The 25618-nt window shown below is 42.2% G+C and overlaps 1 protein-coding gene across 2 annotated transcripts; it reads right to left on the reverse strand.

The window, feature by feature from the left end:
* Window positions 1–840: 840 nt before the first annotated feature.
* On the reverse strand, window positions 841–25481 carry ulk1b (unc-51 like autophagy activating kinase 1). Of its 2 annotated transcripts, XM_044012320.1 has the most exons (27): window positions 24413–25481; window positions 23089–23181; window positions 22756–22797; window positions 19183–19215; window positions 18299–18335; window positions 16468–16641; window positions 14962–15035; window positions 14578–14679; window positions 14100–14158; window positions 12713–12795; window positions 12217–12267; window positions 11834–11925; window positions 11453–11618; window positions 10761–10815; window positions 10533–10619; window positions 9672–9815; window positions 9423–9571; window positions 8691–8950; window positions 8411–8589; window positions 7491–7612; window positions 6842–6955; window positions 5411–5595; window positions 5018–5202; window positions 4010–4128; window positions 3740–3897; window positions 3319–3454; window positions 841–2488 (listed from the first exon to the last, which is right to left on the reverse strand). In XM_044012320.1, the coding sequence occupies exons 1-27, from the start codon at window positions 24500–24502 to the stop codon at window positions 2433–2435; spliced, it is 3045 nt and encodes a 1014-aa protein (XP_043868255.1). In that variant the 5' UTR covers window positions 24503–25481; the 3' UTR covers window positions 841–2432. The 2 variants fall into 2 exon arrangements, with proteins under 2 accessions (XP_043868255.1, XP_043868256.1); XM_044012321.1 differs by lacking the exon at window positions 6842–6955.
* Window positions 25482–25618: the final 137 nt, after the last annotated feature.

The following is a 25618-nucleotide window of genomic DNA, read 5'->3' on the forward strand; positions in this document are numbered from 1 at the left end:
CAAGTGTGGGGATTGCACATAGCAAAAGGCTAATACATCTTCATTATTTCTTTTCATTTCACCTTAATAAGACGCTCTGAAGAACAACGTTGGAGCAGAGTTGTCTTCAGAGTGATTTTGACTCTGATGAGGATCATGAGGATGGCTGGTCGCAGTGATTGTAGGAAACGTGATTAAAAAGTGACACATGCATCAGTTTCAGAAACACCAAGAGGTCACCGCTCACCGCCTGCTCCCTATATCGTTTGCCGAGACACTGTCACGGTGTCCTGACTGAGCGGCACAGCACGTGTAGTCAGTAAGAGTCTGTGCATGAGCTGATATAAGGAATACACACACACACACACAGAAACAAAGGAAATAAAGTAATCTGGCTAAAAGATAAAAAGGCCACAAATTGAATTACACATCTTCGCTCCGATCTCTTCAGCTGACAGAGTTGCTATTCTTTGCTCCATGATCTCGACATCAACTACCTTCAGTCCTGACTACACAAAATTATTAATCAGCATCTTTGTCTTAAAAAAAAAAAATACCCAGGGGCCTGAACCTTTGCTTATTCGCTGGACAACTCCCACTTAAATACTTCAAGCAACTCCACATCACACACGCACACACACACAAACCTCTCTTTGAAAGAAACCAAAGTACAAGTTCCCCATTGGCCCATAACCTAGAGCAGTTGGAGGTTGGGGGGGAGTTCAAGAGCCAATATCAACACTGCACAACTATTTAAGGTAAATATACACATTTTTAACCAGCAATCCAAATAATGAACACAACAAAAAAAAACAATCATTACCCACTGACGACTGAAATAAAACAGAAAATTGATTTTTGTTTTCTTTCCCTTTTTTCCCCCCTCTAAAAAAAAAATTCCTACAGGTTCATAGCTTATACCATCTTTTTGTCAGCACTCCCACATCTAAATCACAAAAGCAACTAAACTATAAAGGCTAAACTAAAAACTCTACTCCATACAGCACAGGGGAGAAGTAGAATCTCTCGTTGTCTACAGTACTCAAAACAGTGCAAAAACATCTCACTCCTCTCCGTCTGTTTAAATGTAAGCAATCTAGCATTTCCATATTTTCCGCTCTCTCCGTCAGCTCTACATTCAAAGTTGCTACACTCGTCACCATTATTGGCAAATAAAACACATACATGTGTATATATATATATATATATATATATATATATATGTATATGTATATATGTATATGTATATACATACGTATAAAAAAAAGACAAGAACATGAAATTAACAGCACTCAAAAAGCCGCTCGGACAAACGCTAGGTGACTGAAATATTTTGATATAATTAGTTGATTGTGTTCAGAGAAGTCGACGTTCGCTCGCAAATTAAAAGCCATCTAGATCCCGCGCATGAAAAGTAAGTCAAACGTCAACTATTTAAAACATGAATTCATTCAGGGGGACTTGTTTTTTTTTCCATAATTATAAAGAGCTAGGTCACACTTTCCCACTATAGTGCCCCGTCATGTAAATAATTTGGGCCACACACCACCACATGATATGCTGTATATACGGCGAAGTGTGCGTGGTCCAGTCCAGTCTTGTTTTGGTCAAAAGAAGGTGGTAACCGTGGAAACTTGCTTGTACTCACACATGTAAAACTCAGCACTCGGAAGAAAACACGGAAACAACGGGTGAAAAGAACTGGTGAAGTGTCACTCCGCGTATACTAAGTATGACCCAGCCCTTTTTGTTATTCTTCTTACATCGTTTACCCTCAAAAAAATCCAAAAAGATCATATTAAATACTTTTTTCTTAAAGATTTTGTTATAGTGCCTGCACTCGCTTCCGTCCATAAAGTGTAACACTTCCATATATACAGTACATCCTTCAGCAAGCGAGTAACAACTTAAAAAAAACAACAACAACAACAAAATAAAGGCTATGAGACGAACCTGTAGATGTGGTGAGCGTGATTCACCGCCGTGTCAGGACTCAGGTGAACCGCAGACACGCAACTGGTTCTTTCCTCCAGTTTTTGACCCGAGTAAAACAACGTTCTGTCCTTAGATTTCTCTTGCGATTTGAAGCTGTGATGTTTATTTGGCGTTTATCGTCATGTGTTTACATTTATTAAGTACTGCACTGTGTGTGTGTGTATGTGTGTGTGCGTGCGTGCGTGTGTGTGTGTGTGTGTGTGAGACTACTTGGCAACACCTCGTGAGGGGAAATCCACTTTTTCCTTGGTATTAGCAAATTCCTCTCACATGAACCCCTCAGTGCTTCGTGTCCTTTAGTGTTTCAGGAGTCGCCGTCATGGCTGTGGTGGGGAGGTTCGAGCGAAACGTGAAAATCTTGTGGGGTTTTTCTTAGGAAATCTAAAGCATTTGAAACTGGAAAACAGGGCGATGTGGACCGAGTAAAAAAAAAAAACCCTGCCATTGTATCCACACTCTCACACGCAGAGTCCTGACTGCAGAGCAGTGAGGCGGCGTTCAATGCACTCCTTACCTGCACAGACAATAAGTAAAGTAAAGAGGAAACAAAAGTCAGTTTGTGGTTCATCGCGACAACACGTCACAGTCGTGGAAGCATCCACATTAACGGTCTGTGATATATGATGCGACATTGCTGCACTTCAACTCTTTTCAGCTAAATCTATCAGACTGAGGGAGCATTTGTGAGTATACACCAGCAGCACGGGGGCAAGCGAGCGGCCGTCTCGCTTCACTAGCCCAATTTAGCTGTTGCTTCCATCTGTCTTGGCATTAAAACACACATACTTCCTGTTTTCAATGACATACAATAATGTTGAATATTGTGATGATGATACAATAAAAGAAATAAACTAATAGAAGCGGCCATTTTTGATATGTATTGATAAACAGTAGAAAAATTGAAGACATACTTAAGATCAGAGAGAATTATAAATACAACAAAAAGTAAACTACATTCATTTTTTGTAACATTTTTGGTCTGTACAAGTGTATATATATATATATATATATATGCATGTATACGCATAAATGTATGTATATATTCAATTAAATGTAATTTTAATGTATTTTCTAAAATATCATTCTTTATTAATGCCAGTTGGCAACAAACATAATTTTTTTACCATTATTATTATTATTACTACATTTAAAAGTGAGGCACAACAGCTTCACTGTAAGAAAGCGGCATTTTCAATTTAAGTATAAACAGCAAATTATTTTAACTTTTGATTTTTTTAAGTTTGTTTTACTGTTGTCTAAAAAAAACAATCAGTAGACACAATGAACTTTCACAACACTGAAAGCACACATAAACACACACAGCGAGTTTAGAGACACACTTACATTTGCTGACAACGAGGATGTCCTTCTGTTCGGTGAGCAGCAGAGACAAACCCTCCATCAGCAGCAGAGCTTTGTGGTAGCGCAGGACGGACGCCTCCCCCTGGTGGAACATCTCGTCCAACGCAGCAGCCTGAACCTGAGGCAACAACGGGAGGCTCGAGTAAATTACACTGTACATTTATGGGGTCTTATGGGCATGAGACGAGCTTCAAATCTACACGCAATGCTGTCATTTATCACATTTTATGATGACAGCCAGTAAAAGACAAACATATAAACTGATGAAGAAGCCACAGTGGGAAACACATGAGTGAAACAAAGTTAAGTCATTTCAGTATTTCACTTTTGTTCCTTTTGCTCCCCTTATCGCCTGCCCGCCTGAATGATTCCTACCATCTGATTTTTCTATCCTCGGGCTTACCATCTGCACAGTGTGGCTGAACAGCAGCCGCTCTGCGGTGATGGAGGTGATTTGGTCCATCAGACGGTGCTTACTGGAAAAGAAGCACTCCAGACGAGTGTTGAGAGCGCGACAGGACGCCACGCTCATTTTGTACAGCTCGTTCAGCCTCTTCACCACTGCACGTGGGCAAAAAAAAAGATTAGAGAGACTTTTTAATTTAGCCGCCGAGGCGACTCACTCGCACGCAGGCCTTTGTCTTAAAAAGATTTTTTTTAAAATGGCTCGTACCTTGTTTGACTGTGGTCGATGGGTAGAGTTTGCCCTGTTTTACTCGCTCCATGGTCGTGTGTAAGGCAGTGGACAGGAGTTCTGCAGTCTTAAGGTAGAGGACCAGCTGTTCTGCATGACTGAGGACACACACACACAAACTTGTTTTTATATCTCAATAACTAAATAAATAAATAACCTTCACAAACTCTTACATAGCCACTCAAGTTTGTGTGTATATCTTTGTGAGGTCCAAAAAAAACATACAGACCTATTTTCGTGCTTTTTCAGGTTTAAGGGTTAGAATTGGACTTAGTTTAACCCTTTAACAATGAGCGTATCGCAGACGCTAACTTTGCATGAATGTAATTACGCGATCGGAAAGTTCACAACGGTTTCTGAAAGCTGAGATGTTGCAGGTCAAAGTCAACATGTGCTCATCAAAATAAGCAAAAAAATTTCTTTAGACTTTCCCATGATGTTACACAAAGAAGCAGTGCGTTTCAGGTATGCCTTAAAATACATCCACAGGTGTGTCTCAAATTAACTCAAATGTTGTCAGTAAACCTAAAGCATATGTGTCTTTTTATATAGTGTATGTAAACTTTTGGTTTCAACTGTACATCCATGCAGACCTCAGCAAAAGGACATTTTGACATATTTCAGTCAATAGTGACTTGATTATTTTCATGACTGACTATTTTCTCCATTTTTTTCTAGTTGCTTGGCTCATAAAATGTCGTAAAATGTTGAAATGTCCACTTCTGCATGATTGCATTCTGCTTCCCTATGGATGGACATGCAGGCTCACAAGCAAAAGATACACATTTTTCTTTGTTTCATACGCAATCAACGCTATTAATTAGCATGATCATGTGACCGTCGTAACAGACAGGAAGATAAGTTTAGTTATGACTTGGGCATATGGCTGTTCTACATGTTGCGAAGCCAGGAGATCCTTTTCAAAATCCGATCCATAAACATTATCACTGCCATCAACATAGTCTCACAGACTTGATACAGCCTTACCTCCACTCTTGGCTCAGGGAGCTTATCTGATCCGCTACCAGGCTCTGCTGCTGAAGGAGGGAGGGGTGAATGATGTCCTCCTGCTCCCCCAGCGCCGCAACACCGCGGGCTCCAGCCACCTCCATCAGACAACGGGCAAAATCCAATGTGAAGCGCAGGCTTTGCACAGCATCTGTATGCTCCTGCTGTTCTCCGACAGGAGGAGAGGGAGACACTTTCATGTTAGATGTTGAAGCGGCGTGTGATGTGTGTATCATTCACATTCGGGCTTTGCCATGACACAGACACTCTTCCGTACGGGAATTAAAAGAAGAACGGCTTCATGGTGACAATCTCTAGCCCCATCACTCCTTCCCACAGCGGCCTGCGTGCGTGACAAAACCAGCAACTCACCTCCATCAGCGTCTCTTCCGGCAGCTCAGGGGCCTCAAAGGTTACGGGGCCTCCGATGTTGGCTGTGATAGGATCAGTGAAACTGTATCGGGGGCTAGAAGGAGCCTCGAAGCCATCCAGATATGCGCCTGTCTGGGGGTAGCGGCTGTTGAAAGAGCCCGCAGGGCTGACTGATACAAACGAGCCTGCAGGAATTAGAAAAAATATTGTGTGAACATGCATATATTTATATTATTATAATTATTTTCTCCGTTAAAAGCCATTAAATTGCTTTTTGGGTCATTATATCCACAAAGAGGATTTTCTATGTTTATAAATGTGGGTGTGTAAGTGAAAAGTGACTTCCAGTTTACACTGTAATCCACAACGGCTCCATGTTACGTTATACAGTCTGACAACATTACTGAGAGGCTCTAGTGTCACTCATTTCATTTGCTCTGAATTCTCACAGAGGCTTGAGAGTTGTTTGCGAGAAGGTGAAGTCATAAGTAAAACGTGGGTGACAGGGAGGAGGGAGAAAAGCTTGTTCGTTTTAGGCAGTTTCCACTTTAGCATGTGGCTAGTTGTTAGCACGCCAAGCACCATTCCGAGTCTTCCCACAAAAAAATCCAATTCTTTCAGGCGACAGAGCATAAAGTCGCTCTCCACCTCAGTCCGAAAATAGTTCCAGGTGGATTTGGACACATCTTCCGTGTGCCTGCTTATTTCTGGGTATGAGCCAGGGGTGGGAACTGTGGTGCCCAGGCCAGTCTGAGTCTCACTCTGGTGCAACTGAATGTATGCGTGCAATGGTAGTTTAACTCGATCAAAATTCGATTTAGTACTATTTCATGTGGGCTACTATGTTTATATGTATTTTAAAAGTCAGGTTTTAGCCAGATTTGGACAATAATTCCTTTTTTTTTTTTTTAAAAGCTGTGTGTGTGTGTTCAGGGGTCATGATCCCAGCGACAGCCTGTGCCTAAAACACATCTGGCGTAAAATCTAAGCACATCTATCCCATGACGCAGCTTATCTACATGTCACAATTTAACTGCACTTTATAACCCATGTTGTGGGTAGTAATCTGTTTCAGTAATCGGTTTGGTTTGGTTTTCATCTGTTTACACTGCAGTTTCTAGTCTTTTAGTCTCCTGTCTTGTGTAATTCACACAGTCAATCCGGTAGACCTGCCCCTGCATCGATTGAAGAATGAATCATAAGCACCATTCACTTACACAGCCACATTAATAAATACAGAGTGGAGGTTGAAAAATCCCAGAATTCTCCTTCAATGCAACTACATCATCTGCACAATTTGATTCCATTGTCAGCCTCTACGGTGCTCCCGTATTTCCACATCATTGAAACTAAAACAGCAGCTTGCTGGCGCTCTGTGTGGCCGACAAATAAACTGTTGTGTGCAACTGTGTCAGAGTGTGTATGTGCAACCTGAGTATTTCCTCTGTCTACAGGTATGAGGTGGGGTGCTGCCGCTGGGAGGAGAGCCCACAGTGAAAACCACTCGTGCAGGGCTGCTGGATCCAGGTGCAACACCGGGGGGCACTAGAGGGCAAGGGAGAGTGAGGATTATCGACCATTATCTGGTTATCGTGTTTTTTCCTGAAAAATATTCACCCAGACGACTTCTTTAGGTATAATGTGAACCCAATGAAGTGGTTTTTGGAGTGGTTTTCTACTGCTGTAGCTCGTCTGCTTCAAGGTTAGATTTGCTGTGCCTTCAGAGAAGGTCTTCTGCATACTTTGGCTAGGATCAGTCTGTATCTGAGTGACTGTTGCCTTTATATATCTCAACAAGTCTGGCAATTCTCCTCTGACCTATGGCAGCCAAGAGAGCTGATGCTCACTGAATGTTTAACTCTTTTTCAGAGCATTCTGTGCAAACCCTAGAAATAGTAGTGCGTGAATATCCAGGTAGATGAGCAGTTTCTGAAAAACTCAGTTTAATCACCTTTCTACTGCATTCTGATGCGCACAACGACGTCTACATGTCTGAGTTGTTAAAAATTGTCAAACTGATTCAAGCACTCTGCAAACTGCAAACAAACCTCAGTAAATCTCCATCCACAGACTCACTTACCTGTCATTTCTATGGCTTTTTCAGAGGTTAGGTTCTCTGTGCTGCCTCGCTCGGCCACAGGTCCACCCGCCCCAAACGCGGCCATTAGGAGCACGTCAGACAAACCGCCGGCACTCTGAGACCTGCACCGGATCAGAGACAGAGAGCGGAGTGCACGAGAAGTTACAGGACTGAACTCCCAGTTTGTAGCCGCGAGATTTGCAATTTGATCGGCACCAAGTTCAGGTTTTGCAACTGGAACATTTACAAACATCAACTGAAAGCAGTTCCTTATAGAATCACACTGGTGTCCACTCATGTGTTATGCTTGAATGTCTATTTGTTTGTGCTATGGAAGACAACCTGAAAAAATAAGCCTATTGAGACGATTAACTCTAAAGAGATTGTTTACTCACATTACAAATCCTGTGAGAGGTGGACTCATTTTCCCAGAGTCTTCTATTCAAAACCTCAGTTTAAAAAATCTTCCTCTATCAAGGTTACTTGCAGGTTGTCTTCAACTGGCAAAACAGGAGACTATATCCTATGTTTTCAACTGTGTGTTCAACCTATATTTTTATTTGCTGCCCATTCCCTTATACCCTTTATTTTCCTGCTCTTTAGGTTCCTAATCCCTGTCTTGATTTTTATCCCCATCTACAAACATGAAATCAATACCACAAACAGGCAATTCAGATGGTAAAAATCTCCAGATACTGCACATAACTATGATTTATGTATGTTTCCAATATTTGAAGAGACCAGAAAAGAAAAGAAAGGAATTTAAGTGTGGTTAAAGAAAGAGGATGATATGAAATAAATAAAACACAAGCTGCCTCAAGTGTAGCTTGTACCAGCAGGTAAACACTTCCTGTAGGAGGTACAGAGGCACCCGGGTGAAGATGACACATAGAAAAATGAAAGAGAAACAGTGATCCAACCTTCCAAATCTCCTGTTATCATCGTTCAGTCTGTGGGAGACCTGCGTGGGTGCATGTGGTCCTGCGTCTCTGGGCTCTGGTCTGCTGCAGGGAGAGCCAATGACCAAACCCTGCTGTGTGAGGAAGGTCACAAGGTTTGGCGAGCTAGGTGGCTTAGGGAATTCAAACGGAGGGATTGCCTGGAGGAAAGAGTTGGAGAACACCGAGGGTTAGTTTGAACTGCGTGACAGTCTTTTCTTGTGCAGTGTGGTGTGTTATGTCTCAAGGAAAACGGACTGACCCTGGAGGGGGAGCCCAGGATGGTGGGAAGAGGGCTGCGCTGCATCAGCTCACTCAGTCTGGGGGAGGAGTGTAAAGGGCGGATGGTCATCAGGCCCGGTGAGGGGCTGCCCACTGGGTCCGAGTGCTGCTTCTTGATCTTGTGCCTGCTGCCACCACTGACGCACTCTAACAGGCAGGGGGCACTGTGGAGCCGTGTGCCCAGGCCTGCCGTCTTTGGGTGCTGCTGAGATGTCGGCCGGGGATCAGTGTGCTGAGGAGCTGCAAAGGAAAATAGGACATAGGAGGTCGGAGGGTTGGAAAACATGATTGTCAGACAGGGATGGACTAGTACTGCCCGACTTTTCCACTGTCTCGCTGGTACTCGTGTCCAGACAGCTCAGGAACCAGTGCCAGTATGAGATGAGAGCAACTGGTGGTCAGAGGAGTCCGTCTGTGGGTGGCTGGTGGTAAATCTTCCCAACCAGAAACTTTCCAAAATACAGGTGTCTTTGATTTGCGCATTTCATTCAACCAACACCACTTTAAAACCTGAAGATCTTCCTCATCGACCCCTAACAATCATTTCGATGACACATCTAAGACTGAATGAAACTTGCTCTCCTCATTGACTAACAGACACAATTCACACAGCTCCACTAGAATACAGCAGACAACCAGGTAGTTCTTTCAGGAACCTTTGACCTGGATCAGTGACAGTGATTTACAAAGTGAGGATTGGCCTGTGAGATACCTTGCGGTGGGAACTGGAAAGTTCTGCCACCTCCCAGGGAGAACCTGCGGGTGGTGGTGACTGCTCCCTGTCCGTAGTGTGGCAAAGGTCCGGTCCGGACAAATCCCAACGAGGTTCCGCTGCTGCAGCGACGCACCGGTGTCGACAGCCTAACAGTGACGAGTTCATGAGTCACCGCAGTCCATTTTAAGAAATGCAAATATAAGCACATAGCTGTATTTTTAACAGTGGGATTAAGTGGATACAGACCGAGGGGAGCCATCCTGTTTGGCAGAATGGAGATTCTGCTCCATGCGCTGGTAGTTCTGGACCTGAGTGGGGACTGGGATAGGTGACGACTGACCGCGGTTTCCATAGCTACTGCCAAAGTTACTTCCCGAGAACTCACTGGGCCTGTGAGCAACAGTGAGAAGAACAGAGCGTGCCAATGGAAACAGTTAGACAACAACAGCAGAGGGAGTGTGAATAAACTTTCAGATCACACAAGAGGAGTTTATGTATACAACAAACCCTTAAAACCTGAATAATGTGAAACTAAGACACGTAATTATTACTTATGGATATAAATCCTTCGTTTGGACAATATAGTCTCCCAAAAACCGATGATCTGACTGGAATAATTTTGTTCCATAGTCCGCTGGAGCCCAAACTTCCACTAAGCCGTACAGTTCGGTTCAGTTCAGTTCAGTCGGTTATGCAATTAACAGAACTTCCATTGTCTGAAGGGTCCCAAAATAACAGAATGCCCTTGCCTAATGTTACAAAGGTTTAGTCAACTCAATTCTTTACTTAATTTACAATAAATTATTACCACATCTGACAGTGTCTGTGTTGCAGCCTCAGTGTGTGCTCACCAGTGACACTTGGTCCCGTTAGCGTAACTGTTACCAAAGATGGTGGACACTGTGTCAGTTTCACGCCTCGGACCAAGTGTCACTGGTGGCCACGTAACAAAGAAAAGGATGAAGATATTTCTCAACTCAGGGGAAACTGAGGTTGGGAAGCACAGTTTTTCAAAAACACTACCCCTATTCCAGTAATACAAAGCTAAATGCAAATCGGTGAAGTATTCCTTTCCAAGTACAGTACGTTACGTATTTATGTCCTTACCTGACAGGACTTGGAGAGCCACTGAGGGACAGTGACTGCGATGGTGTTTTGGCTTGGCTACACAGACCAGAAGACGCCAGAAGAGAGCTGATTGAGGACAGGAATTAAACATCATCAATAATCAGACTACATTTTGCTTATTTTTTTTAATGTAAAGGTTATTGCGGAGAGTCAACCACTGTCCTGTTTCTGCTGTATTCTGATAATGTCACACAAATTGCGTCTTACCCGCTGTTCATCAGGCTGTCCTGCAGCACTTTACTCTCACTTGTCTGCTCACCAACTGGAAAACAAGAAAACCCGTGAAAATTTTCTATAAAATGCATTAGAAACTTCTGCACACTGGGAGGTGCAATGTTGTCCTCCACAGTCTGACAGTTCAAAGCACTTTATTATAGTCATTCTCCATTAGAAACAAGGTCTAAGATGTAAAGTCCAGGTTTATCAAATGCTGTAAATACCACCACCAGCACCATCATCAAGGCCAGCCGTTAACAATAACAACAATAATAATAATAATAATAATATTAATATTATATATCGCAAACCAGAGCAAATAAAAGAATAATAATAATAAAAAAGATCAAAAGATAAAGGGACAACATCACACAAAGGCAAGTCTGTAAGAAAGGGTTTTAACAAGTGACTTTATATACTGGACTAAACCATTCCACTGAATCTGCGAGCCTTACCTCTGTGGGTAGGTTGTTCCAACGAGAAAGCGAACAGAGAGATTCCCACACAAGGATCTAAAGCTGTGAGGTGGATTTCCTGCTATGTAACTTGGGGCAAGACTAAAATCTAAAAATGAATTCTAAAATGCACAGGGAGCCAGTGGAGGGGAGCCAGAATTGGAGTGATGTGATCTAAGTTAGGCCTATTCACTGCAACATTAGTCACATTTAAAGACGTTTTCTTACTGGTGATGTGAGCAGGCACCATGACAAAGTCGTCCGTGTCGCAGGACGAGGAGTTCTTGCTGCTGCCGCCCCCTCCAGACGAGTCCTTGAGGAGAAAACCAGTGGCCTCCTGGGTAGGGGAGGTCAGAGCTTTGGCACGCAAATGCTGAACCTCAGCAAGAGACTGCTGCAGAGATGGAGAGAGAGAGTGAGTGAGAGAGAGAGAGAGAGGGAAGGTGTCATATGAACAGAAGAGATGAGATGCACAAAATGAAGGAAAACAGGAGCAAACACTGAGGGCAAACATATATCGACTTGGGCAGTACAGCCTCCTCACTCAGACCCAGACAGAGAAATAAAAAGAAACAATAGAAAATGAAACAGATAAAAATAAACTCAAACCGGTGGTGAGGCCAGATGAGACGTGGAGGAGCTGCTACAGGAGCTGGCTGATGCAGAGCTTGGGAAGCAGGTCATGGTCACAGTCGGAGTTGCTGTAAAAAAAAAAACAATCTGTTAAAGAAAAGGAGAAAAAACTAAACTTTGTTTACAGAACACAAATAAATGTCACCAAACATGTCATAATGTATAGTTATCCAAATAAAATATAGAAGATTTGAATCTGACTTGTTTTAAGAAACGGTGATATGGTTTGAGAAGATGTGTGGCACTTATTCATTTATGTTTTATGCATGTGTGGTGCCCACACTAGATGAGTGTGAAACATGAATCACATTCATAGATAAATAAGTGCTCAAAAACGTGCGTCACTTATTGTTACTTACACTTTTTCATTGATGAACTTGCCTCCAGGAAAGGGTGACAGAAGAACTCATCTACCAACAACACAAAAACAAACGTGATCAGACAAAGGTAGCGGGGCAGGAACGTCATCAGAATGTTTTTGAAAAAAAAAAAACAGCACTTGATGCAAATACAATAAGTTATTGTGCTGACAGTACATCATGGGAGTTGGAATAAACACTTCCACATTGAAAGGAAACACCACATTTACAGGAAGATGCTGTGACGTCTGTAGCCTTGGCAATAAAACTAGATAAACATAAACAAATAAGCTTGGGAATAGGCAGCTGATGGGAAATGAATTCGCCTTGTAACTTGAGGGTTTGCTGGTTTAAATCCCAGGACGGGGTCAAGGGCTGGGGTGCCCCTGAGCCCCACTAATTGGTGTCTGTGCAAAAAAAAGTTGTTTACGATCATGGTAAGTCTACATCTACACTTCGTAACGAAGCAATTTTTATTCAAGTAATGTCCACCGACCATAGTCCATGCGGTCCTTGTGGTTGCGCTGCAGCAGACCCTGCAGCAGGTGCCTCAGGTGGCTTGAAGTCTCTCTGGGGATGCTGCAAAACAAATAATCCCACAGTTACCGTCTGACGCCGTGTCGGTGAAAAATAACATGTCTGAAAAGTGGGTCACATAATACAATAGAAACATGGCACTATAGAAAAGAGCTATACTTTCAGCAGCCCGTCTATAAAAAAAAACGTCTCAACTGATTTGCGTGTCAGACATTATTGGGGTCTGTTCACATGCTGTGCCCTAAAAAAAGGCACGTTTGAGGGTTGGGTTCCTGTCGCAACTGTTGTTACTAAGCAACCGAAACCCCAGAGCTGCTGAGGTCTTGACTAATAAGAAATAGTCAAAACAAAGACTATTGTGGATTATTAGTACCACGTCTCCCTCCCTAGATGCACGTGTGAAGAAACCAACGTAAAAAAAAAACTCACTCTGGATGAAAAGATGTGCTCCAAAAAAAGATGTGCTCCGCTGCACATGAACCCGCCCTTAAAGCAGCTCACATGTAAAAGCTTCGCAGAGAGAATGGGGCTGCTGTAAACGAGTGGGTAGTCGGGTGATTTGTTGTGAGCCTGTCGTCTCTCATCGCTGTTGTAAACCGACGGCTGTTCAGCTGCCGAAACAGCCCAGCTGGTGTGGTTATATGACTGGCAGCAACTCTCTGTGGTGAGACTCTCGGGTGAGATTTACAAACTGCACTTTGAGAGCGACCGCTCTGAGATTTTCTAACACTGGCTACATCCACACGACTGTGTTTTCATCAGGTTCCTCCCAGAATTCCAACCCAGATGTAGTAATCAATTGGCAAGGAGCGAGTCTGAAGGTAGTAACAATTAGAATGGGAGTCAATGGGAAAATGAGCTTCTACTTCTCACTGGACTTAGGTCAGTAAACACGTTACTGGTCTGAATTGCTAGTTTAATGACTTCTTCAATGGAAAATTGTGTCAAATTTTATAAATGATGTGCCCGTTTAGAGGCAAATAGATGATTTCCGCTGCACTAAACTGCATCCATTCGAAACATGCCCATAAATATATCAAGTGACCATTCAGTTATGCTGGACAAACACACACCGGTGCAAAACAGGAAGCTGAATTTCTCCTGTGCAGTTGTTTGCTTAGTTTCAGAAAGTACGACTAAGAAAAAATTGATGGCGAAATAGTGTGAACTGAGCATTTGCCTTTCCAGACTTACACACACACACCTGGAGTTTTTAACCTGAAACAGAGACAGCACCCTCTCTCTCTTACTATTTTTGGGGCTATAAAACTCAAGTGTAGTGTGGATGGCATCCAGAGCAGCAGTAGTATGAATGTATTAGCCTCTATCTCAGTGTGGATCCTTACTTGGGGCTGAGATTCTTGTTTTTTTCATAGAACAGCCGGAGATCCTGAGGACTGCTGGCCTAAACGGGACAAAAAGGTAAGACACAAGACACCAGAATAAGAAGCTTCAGTTGTATAGTACTTTTCTTTAAGAAGTGCATATGGGCAAAGCTAATAATGACATGAGATCACTGAAATCATTGGATCAGTTTATGCATTTTAAGTGTGTACATACACGTGTGACAGTGGCATAATATCAACCTATAATCACCACATATTCTGCTGTCACACATGTTTTCAGATTGTTTCTGCAAATGACGCAACAAACAAAGAGGACAACAAACAAGCGGGACGCTGCCAAAAACGCTGCTGAGCTGGTTCTGATGAGATAAGGTGGAAAAAGTCATGCGTCTCATCTCATTTTTTTGGCTCCTGCTCAACTCTCACATGTACTCACGTCACATGAGCCTGTTTGTTTTTATGTTCAAGAAAAACGCACCTGGAAAGGAGCCTTTCCAGTCAGGCACTGAAACACAATGGTCCCTAGACTCCACAAGTCAGCCTTGGCATCATAGGTTTGGGACATAATGACCTCAGGAGCCTGATAAAGGAGAAAAAAAATCAGTTGTGTCAGTTATAGCTCACAATGTCACAATTACTGCTGGAGGGGATCAGTGTGTTCCTGTACTGTTTTAGTTGACTCTCAGAGATTAAATAATGCCTTTATTTTTAAGATGAAAATTAAGGTTTTACGGCCCGTAATAAACCATGTCAACCTTCAGTACATCATATCTGAATTTGCTGTGTGTTGATCGTCCAGCTGAAACACTGGTCATTACTTTTTTTTTGATGAGAACAAAAATAACCTATAAAATGTGCTTACCATGTACATGGGGGAGCCACAGAGCGTTGCTGCCATCATGTTGTTCTGAAGGTACCGGGCGAAACCAAAGTCCGCTGCAGAGGCAAAGGAAGGGAGGGAGGGAGGAAGGAAGTGGAGGATAAAGAAGAAGAAGCAAAATGCAAAAAGATGGGTGAATGAATATTTGAAAGAGAAATACAGCTCTGTTTTTATACAGACAAGGTTCAGGGCCTGAGGACCATTTCATAATGATGAAATAAGGCCTGAAAACTAAGCATCATGTTACTCTGAGAAACATAGTTTTGCAGTGATGAAAAAGCGGCATTTATCGCACTCAAGCTCACCAACTTGGCTCTTATAAATCAGTGAAATACCCACATACATACGTACAAATTTACTCTGTGACAGAGCAATCAGATGATGTACTATTTGGCCGACTACTGTTGTCGTGGCAGACCTTTTGTGTACCACTGAATTCAACATTTTAATTTTTTTTAATGAATTGCTGTATCTCCACTAATGTGCATGCGTTTGTGTGTCAGGGCACAATGTGTGTGTGTGTCTATTGTTAGTGGTGTGGGGTCACGGGGATTAGAACAAGTCTGCTGCAACAGGGACCGACACAAGCCTCAGACTTTGCTCCTGCTGGGCAACAAATTCTCTCCAGGGGGGGGGGGAAAGAAAAAAAGAATTAACAGGCTTAAGGATTAGCAGAATTTCCAAACAGCTGAACAACACACAAGCACACACACTCGCTCTCACTGTACTTTCCACACTGGTGATTACACACAGCGTTGTATTTTTGAGCCAAATCAGACACATACAGTACATCATGGTACTGCTTTTACACGGGTGTACTGTGGAATCAGAGGACGACTGCGCATACTGTAAACATCTCTCTGTATAATCATATAAATTGGTTCTAACAAGATTAGTGTTAAAATCTTAGAGGAGTCAATGACGTTGGGGAAATCATTATTACGTCCTGTTGCAATAAAACTGCCGTTAAGAGCTTTATTGTTCTGCCGGGATTTCCATACGGAGCTTCGCAAGATTCAATTAGTTTTTCGTTCCTGTAGGGAACGGATGTTCCCTACAGAATGTTCCTGTTGTGCAAAAACTATGGTCTCACATTTACTTCACTTTATACTCTCTTCATATATACACTGGTGCAGCACCTGCATCTTGGGCTTCAACTGATCATATGTGTCTTAACCTTGTATCCTCTCTCTATTTTGGCACCACAGGCTTGTTCAGTGACACATCTGTCACATTTCTACCAATACGTCCAGCATTTCAGTTGCTGCTGTGCATGTGCAGTGTCAAATTAGTCTTTTTTTGGATAAGAAATGTACGTGTACAGGTCACCTGACCGGCTTCACACTTGTCCGATGACGCACAGAGGGCGCCAGTGTGTGCAGTGCCCACTCTGACCTCGTTTGGATGAACAACGCAAGGAGAAAAGCAGTAGGACACATTTTGTCCTGAAAGCCACGTATCATTGCTCATAACCTTCATCACACCTACCAATCTTGATGCAGGTGTTGTTGGAGTGTGACTTGCGTCCCGCTGGGTAGGAGAGCAGAATGTTCTGGGGTTTCAGGTCCCTGTGGATTATGCCTTTGGACTGCAGGACCTTCATGGCCCCCGCAATTTGCTGCAGGAACACCCGAATGGTGTCCTCACTCAGAGTGCCCTTGGCTGCGAGGAGCAAGAGACAGAATACATTATTATACTCAGTGTGTAGCACGGGTTTTACGCATTCAAAGAGCTGAAAGATAACGGGGACATTTATAAACATCAACTTGAAATGTCACATAAAAGGCAGAGTTAGTAAATAAAGAATGATGTTTAAAAGCACTGGAAAAATAGTGTAAATACACGGCAGTAGTAATGTAAAAGTAAGGTGACAGACGAGGAAACCACAAAAGTCCTTGATTTAGTGCAAGGTGGGTACAATAATAGGTGAGTAGCAGCAACATTTTCTTCAAATCATACACTTTTTGAGCTTTTTTGGCACTTTTATTTCATCAAGGTGCTTTTCCCAAAACACAACATTCACTTGACAGCAGTAGATCGTAGATTTCATTGACCCAATTTTTGAAAATGTGGTTAAAATGTGAAATGAAACCTAGTTTATCTTCTTTCTTTCTCTGACATGACCCCACTGTCACCTCCTGCTCCTCTCTCCTCTCTTTTCTCCTCCAATCAACTTCCTCATCTCACCCTGGTGCAGCGTGGTTTCATGTGAGAGCACCTCCCACCCCTCACACACAGTTTTAAAGCCAGACAGAGTCGGTTGGCTTAAACTCTGGCCAGGAAAAAGTTCTACTTCAACGACCACAGTGGGAAGTGAATCCAAAACACCACTTTTTTTTGTTTTTTCTTCTTGACCAGGAACCACAATGACTAATAGAAACACTGTTTAATGTTGGTATATCTGTGAAAGTCAGATTTATGAGAGGTTATGTCCTCTCTCAGCATGTTAAGTGAATGTCAGTCATGTCTATGAAAAGCTTCAGACACTTGTGCTAAGATTTGATCATGGTATGTTCAGTTTGGAATGGTAAAGCCCTGAGTCAGGCTTGAACAGTACCTCTATTTGGGGCGGGGTTGTACCTAGAGCTGTAACTAATGATTCTTTTCTGTCCAGAAACAAAAATGATTCACTATTAACAGTTTCTTTGTTATATGGAGAGAAGAAATTAAGAATATGTTCACATTAAAGAAGCTGGAACAATCCGAAATCATGAAAAAAGCTTAAAACCGATTAATCCATTATCAAAAAAGTTAAGTAATTGATTAATGATCCATGAATCGAGTAATTGTTTCAGCTCTAGTAGAACCCCAAGTTTATTCTGGTACCTGAAAGGGAAGGGTGCCAAAAAATTGAATAGTAGCAGCTGGTTATTTTAGTACTACTGTTAATGGAAACACAAAAAAATACGTACCATACTGTGCCAAAGCGAATCGTTCTACTCTGCTATGAAGTTAATCTGTGTCGTTCTCAGAGACTGTGGATAAAAGGCTGATTTGCAGCATATGCCTTGCTTCCTATATGCTCTTTAAACCACCGCATTTAAACTGTTTTTACATGTGAAAACTCAACTTCCCCTTAAAAGAATATCAACATAAAGATGACAAGAAACTGAGACGTGCCCTTCTCTGGTCTAAATGTCATAATAAATTGTACTGTTGCGCCATAATATTTCAAACATGAAACATTCATCTTGTTTGCATCTTTGTATTTATATTTGTAGACAAGGGACAATGTTGTCTTGTCTTGTCATCAAGACACAAAGACGAACAGTTCACTGTCAATTTGTATCTGTGAAGCATCGTGTGCAGTGGCACTCACAGTGTAAGTAGTCGGCAAGGTCACCGCCGTTGCAGTACTGAGAATAGAAAAAGAGGAGAAGGAGATGAAAACGGGGAACAACATTAGGAAACACAGGTAACACACACTGACATCCACCAGACTCTAATGTGACTGGAAATCCAGGGAGATCTGACATGTTTGTCAAATTTATAACCTCAATCCCTGGCATTAATATGAAAGAACCAGGAGAGAAGATGACAGGCTTGGTTCAGAAACACTGCCTCGTGAGTCATTTCTTTTAAGACACAGAGATAACCACAAAACAACGGGCCGATATTAAATGGGGCTGCTGTTCCTTTCAAATTTGATTCATATCCGCGTTCGCCTTGTGTGATATTTATAACCAGCTCGGTGGCTATCGTCTGTATTGGGTATACATTTCTGGATGACATTTAAAGCACTTAAGAGGATGCAAATTAAAAAACAAAAAGAATTATTTTCCAACCATTTTCACATTTCCCTGAAGTTCTTTGTTCTAAATTATTAATGTAAACACTGCGCTGTGAGGCCCTTTTTGCCGGAGACACCTATAACTCTGCAATTCTGCAAGCAAACAAAAGTGTCTTCTCTGCTCAGCTGACATATGTTGCAACAAAATTGTTCAGTTTGGTCTATATTTTTACAACACTCATTACCAGAGCAACAAGGATGGGAATGGGTTTTGTAAAAAAAAAACAACCACACCAATAATTCATAATTTGAAAAGACCAAAATGGGTAAATATTGTTTTTCTTCTGGCTCTTCATCTGGGAAATTGAAACCCACAGCATTTGCATTCCCCAGCTAATTATAGCCCTGGCCTGCAAACAGCGAGACAATATCGTGCTTAGCAAACAAAGCCAAAAACATCACAGCAAGCTTACCTCCATTACCAGGTACACTGAGCTGGCGGTTTCCTAAAGGGGGCAGAAGATAAGACGGAGCATGAGCAAACAGATGCCACCGACAGACAATGGAAGGAACAGAAGGTACTTACACTTACTGATCATGTCAAAGCAAACTAAAGCTGCTGATTTTTGGATTTGGAGAAATAAACAACGGTCTAAAGTGTTGCGGGGGAAAAAAAACTGAAGAGTGAGGATCAGAGACAGAGGAAAAGGGGGAAGAGAGACAGTTAAAGGCAGATATGCAAGCTTGTCTTTAATACTCGGATAATGCAAACTTCAATTAAAATGCATGGTGTGATGGTTTATAAATGTAATAAACAAAGCCATCAAAACATCAAATATTCCATATTGTAATGGAATACTTGCAGTTGAAGGTGTCATCTTTCCGACATTCCATTGATTGGCATGGACTGACAATCAAAAACAAATTTAAAAAACAAACAAACTGCAGCCTTTGCGATTTGCTCCTTGCTTTTAAATTGTGGTTTCACTTTGGAAAACGTCATAATCTATACTACCACTCCGCAAAATGTGGCCCGTTCTTGGCTCTTTGTATGCACGAGCAATTAGCGCGAGAGCACAACTACTGAGCCAAACACACAATTAGGGAACCAGAGCAGTTAGTTCAGGCGTCAACCACATTATCAAAACTAATCAAGTAAATCAGAGAGGGGGACAGCAGGCAACAGTTGGAAGCACTCAACTGTCAACAAAACAATAGAAAATACAAAGTCATTTACAGCATTAAACTAATTAGACAGCGTGTCAGTGTGTCTTGCAGATTCCAGGTATCGGTAAATCTGTTATTTACTTTCCCGTCTGATACACACGTGTTTGGAAAATTGACAAAGTGCAGCCCTAGTGGCCTTCCTCTTATCACATGGCAACAGATGACTGCGGAGGCAGCGCTACGACATCACCTCGGTATCTTGCTTAAAGCTGCCAGACAGAAGCCAGAGTGTTGTCAATGGTTCTGCTGAGTCAGGCTGGCTGGCTGTCGCTTTTGTTTATTTCACTAAAGATGGACAGCGACCAGCCAGTCAGCTAGAATGACAACCATCTGGTTTCCACAGGCCAACGCTGCTGCACTGTGACTTACAATAAAACACAAAGCCCATTGCCAGGGGAGAGGGAGTGGCACACGTGGGGTAGACCATTTCACTTCGGAAGTAATGTGGAAGATCCTTCATGTTTGAAACATCACCATGGTAAATAACAGGAGCTTTTATGAATGCAGATCCAGATGTTCTTTCTCCATTTTTTTTTTCAACCATTCCCATTTAAATATTTTATCTTGTTTACAAGATAAAATGTCCTGCACAATTTAAAATGTGTTTCCTAAATAAACATTACACCATCATCTCTGCTCTCTCACTCTACTGCATGTACCATCCGCTGTTTCTTGAAACAGGAACTTGCTGGATTCCTTCTGGTGCCATTGAGTCAACTCGTGAAGTAACCACGAGTCACTTCTGTGCAGACAAAATGTGAAAAAGTAAAAACAAAAGTGAAAGGCATTTCCTTGGTGCCAAGTAAGTGTTTGGTTTCAGGTTTCCCCCTCTGACCTAGTTTGATAGCTGGGTGGTAGGACACCCTGCTGTGCAACAGCAAAACCTGTAATCTTAGAGCCCAGGTCTGTCCATCATCGATGGTCACACTGAGGACAGCATGGTAAACTGATGCAGAGACTTCTTCTTGGGCAATTAAATCTCTTTACTTGCTACCAATAGACAAATGTGTAATAATGACGTGTCTGCTTCTTCACATGCTGACTAAGGTGTCTGAGAATAAAGATAAAGAGTAGATGATGAAACCGTGACTTCAATCAATAACTACTCCCCACCAGACTTAAAAATTGGGTCGGCAAGTTTTTTATTTATTGATATCAATAAATCAACAATATTTCAACATAATGTAACTCCAGTGACATGAGATAGAATTAGACGTCTTCACCTCTTCTAGTTGTTGTGTTCTACTCAGCAGCTGCACGTACAGTACGTGCGCCTTTAGTGAAGAGGTCACTATGGCAGCACTGAAAACAACAATCTATAAGCTGCAAACCAAGCTAATAAAACAAGAGTCTGATAAGAAATGTAATATAATGTGTGTCAACATCAGTGTTGAGGTTGCCTCAGGATATCTGCTGCACATGAAACCTTTGTGTCTGTCCCAAAATAGGGAAGTATTTAATGATCTGGGCCTGAGACTCAACAAACAACTACTGTATTTCTCGAGTGATTCTGCCTACAACAGCTTTATGTTGCAGCTTTTAAATATGTTGACAGTTTGTGCGAGTTAGAATAAATTCAGATTTCCTAGCTGAAGGATCTCATATGCACCTTTTTTCAGTTGATGTGACTCAGATCTGATTTTTTTTTTTTTCAGTTGCAAGGGAGTGACGATTTTCTGTTGCCCTATCAGCTGACCACCCAGACCATACCCCAAAGGAAGGGTAACCAAAAATGGAATGGTTGGGGCCAGTTATTTTGGTACTATTCCAAATGAAAACACAAACAAATATAAACCGCACTGAACAGAACCCCTCCACTCGGTGGAAACACGGCCTACGTGATTTTGAATTCCCCCACTCAAAACCAAGTGGTCTCACAAATACAATGTTTTCTATTACTGTTGATGACGTGCGCAAAAAAGGTTTTGGTGAAACATGTCACATCTGATCTGCAATGAATCCGTTTTGAACAATGTGGCTGGTAATCGCAGCTCAAGTAAGGATGACAGGAAATGTAACGCAGTGGGAAGGTGTCTCAATTCCTCCTACATGTTACAAGAATGAGAAAACAGATTTCTCTGAAGGCAGAACAACACCTTCACACAGTGTAGAACTAATGTCATTTTACAACACTGTTGTCTTCTTAGACATGACAAGAGGAAAAAGAGGTATTTGTGTGGAGCCTGTGCTATCTTAACCATGAGGCAGGGATATTCTCACTTGCACAAACAGTTATGTAAATATTTATTCAAATTATCATGTGAGCCATCTTCATAGTGTGGCACTGAGCAACAGCATGTGTTATGTATGTCAATCCTCACATTAGGCTTTTACAGAACACACAGCAACTTAAACGACTTGCCGTACGAGCGGGTGAATAAACACCTGAGCAGAAACGCCTGAGGCAAACGCACAACACGCAGACACTACCCTTCCCAGGAAGCCATAATCAAAAGAGTCAGTCAGAAAAGGGCCACATGACTGCAGACAGAATGTAAACAAGGGAAATGATGACAGGGTTCAACAGGACACAGAGCCTGAAGTATTTACAAAAACCTTCCAAGCATTTGTTGTACGTGCAAAAACAAAGCAGGGGGAAAGACATAAAATGTGCTTGAGCTGCATTAAACAGTAACAGAGCCTCAGTTCACAAGCAGGGGGGGGGGAACAACTGCTTTAGCTGCATGAGACAGAAGTGGGTCATGTGCAACAGACACATCCATCTGCTCTATTTTGTGAGTACAAAATAGGGCAATTAAAAAGGTGCGACGGTCAAAAATATAAACAGACAGCATTGTCTTGGTGTCTATGCAACATACCTGAAAGTCCAGTAAGGCAACGATGTTTTCATGTTTCAGTTCCTGCAGAAACGGTAAAGATAATTAAGTATTCATTACCTTTGTCGTACGTGGGAAAGTTAAACTTCACAAAAGATGTTCAAGGAGATACATGTTGAAACAATCACTGTATGTAATAAACACTCATATTTGCATAATTCTGTGATCTTATGTGCCTTGCATAATTTGAACCTTGGATTGGATAACATTTTCAGCTGTATGTACATATGTTTTATGCAGAGGGATGACAATAAAAAAAAAATGGGTTGATTTGACTTGACACCATCATTTCTCAAGAGACTTTTTTGGACTCACCTTGAGTATTTTGATCTCTTTCCCCAGCAGAGTCTGGGACTTGGCCAGGTTCTTCTTGTTTATGCATTTTACCGCCACCTCCCAGTCATGTTTCTAGAAGCACACGTTACAATACAACAAGTCGCTTTAGTTGGATGGCACAAACACTTTGCACGGTACGTTTTGACAATCAACTGACCCTGTACTAGTACACAAACAGTAATACCAAAGTGTGACAGCGTGAGCACACAACATATGAGAATGACGATTATACAAAATGTAAGGTTTGTCAATGTATTATGTGATGTACTTTGGTCAACTCTGAAATCAGCCAGGACTCCAGGAGGACTAGTTACTAAAACGCAACTTTATTTAAAAGGTCCATTGTGTAAGATTTAGTGACATCTAATGGTGAGACTTGACCGTAACAAACAGACTCATCAGTCACTTTCCCAAGCATCAGGGAACTATGGTGGCCTTCACAGACCATCAAAGGATGACATTCACCTTTCTGTTCGGGGCTGCTGCAGAAAAGCATCAAGCTGCCAAGATGGCGGCAATGCCTTAAGTACATATAAACTGTTTATTCAAAAGCTACAAAAACAAACAATTTTAGTTGTTTTAGTAGTGTACTTATATAAGATAGTGCTAGGGTTGGACCAAAAACGCCAGTTTTCAGTTGATACTGATGTTTATCACAATAAATGTCTGACAAATACAGACTGAACTGTGCAGCTGAGAGAAAGTTAAAGAAGTTAATAGAGTTGTACACTTCTTTTTGGACAGAAAAAACACACACTTGGTAAGCAGAGTCATTTCACACATTCACAAACATTCAAAATATTAATATATAAATATGAAACCTTTCAGGAAAAAGAATAAATTGAGATTACAGTATGTCAATAGATGCCATTATTCTCGTTACCTACTGCCTCCACTGAGTTGTTACATTTGATGATCTTTAATTACAATTATATGACATGTTTGAACATGTTTACTGTGGAACCTGCCAATGGAAACAGTACATGTCTACTGGCCTGTGTTTAAATGTAACATGGATGTGCATCATTTGCAAATGGTGCCTGTTGAAAAGAATGACAAGTATTTATATCATTTGTTGTATCTTTGTCCATTAACTGTCTTGTTATTTTGAGGTACATCCTGTATGAACTCTCCCAGGCCTCTTAAGGTCGTACAATGATAACAAATACACCAGATGGGGAATAAAAGGCGATTGACGCCTGACAGTGAAGCCACACCACCTTTAATGTTGCATGTGGTTACAGATACATGTATTATATGGGAAAATAAAGTGACATTATTTAATAAAAATAGCTGTACTGACCTCTCGATGTCTGCCTTTGAAGACGACAGCAAATGCACCATGTCCTATCAAGTCCTTGCGATTGAACTCAAATTTGCCCACCGTCTCCATTTTATGCAAAAAAAAGTCCGATTTTATTCCACTAAGACCTGCACAGATGAACAGGAGGCCTCAGGCCAAACGTCGGGATTACAATTGCTCCTTCCTCCTCTGAAAAGCAGGGACAGAAGCAGCAGGAGCAGCAGGAGCAGGGACCTTCACCCCCTCTTTGACTTGCCAGGGGCTGCCTTCCTGACAACAAGCTGCCCTCTTCTCCTCTCATGTTCGCACCTATTAAGTTTAAGGAGTTTAACTCCTAACGAAGCGACACGGTCTTTTTCATCGTTGCCACCGACGCCAACACGAAGTTTGACACAAAAACAGCAACAAGGGAGAATCAGACGAGCTGTGTCGTAGCAGCTGCTGTGTGTGACGTGCCACCTTAAAAAAGCAAGCTAGCTGCGTTTTGTTTATATACACTAGTTCCTCGCTTTGCGATAAACAAGTGCCGTAGATGAACCCAAAAACACGTTAAGAACGTCCACGTGTCACCAAAGAGCCCGGAGAAGGTTTGTCATCGATGACAAAGTGCAGGGGAATCACTGAGGGGGAAAAAAGTCACAGCATCGATGGTCCCGACACAACACAGACGGCGTCAAACAACTGCAACACTGCGCATGCGCGGGGGACAGTCAGCTACAGCTGTGGCTGTGACGTCAGAGGCTTGAGCGTGTCGGAAGAAAATCCAGTTTCAATATACTGAGTTTGTTCGTTCAACGAACTAACGAAAACATTGTTTTAGTTAGTTCAAACTTCGTTGTTTTTAGTTATTGTTGCTAATGGCTGCTGTCCGTCGCAGTGTCGCACGACTGCCTTTTCGTTTCCTTCTATTCCGTCACCTCTTCCCTTGTTAGTTAGTTCTTGCTGCTTTACGGTAGCTGGCGTTCGCACCGTTGCCCCCGGTAAACCTTCCTCTTCTGACCTGTGTGTATGTTTCGTTTTTACGCCGTTGCCTTTGATCCACACATAGAGAACAAAGGCAGACTTCTAACTCCAGAAGATGGCAGTGATGCACAGTGGCGTGCAGAGGGGGGAGGGAATCGCGCCCCCCCGTGCCCAAACATTAGCATAGAGTGGTATAAACGTGAGGAAGTGCCCTACCGGCTGCCATTGGCCTCAGAGGAAAAT

Source organism: Solea senegalensis, linkage group LG21 (assembly GCF_019176455.1).
Source record: "Solea senegalensis isolate Sse05_10M linkage group LG21, IFAPA_SoseM_1, whole genome shotgun sequence".
Lineage (NCBI taxonomy): Eukaryota > Metazoa > Chordata > Actinopteri > Pleuronectiformes > Soleidae > Solea > Solea senegalensis.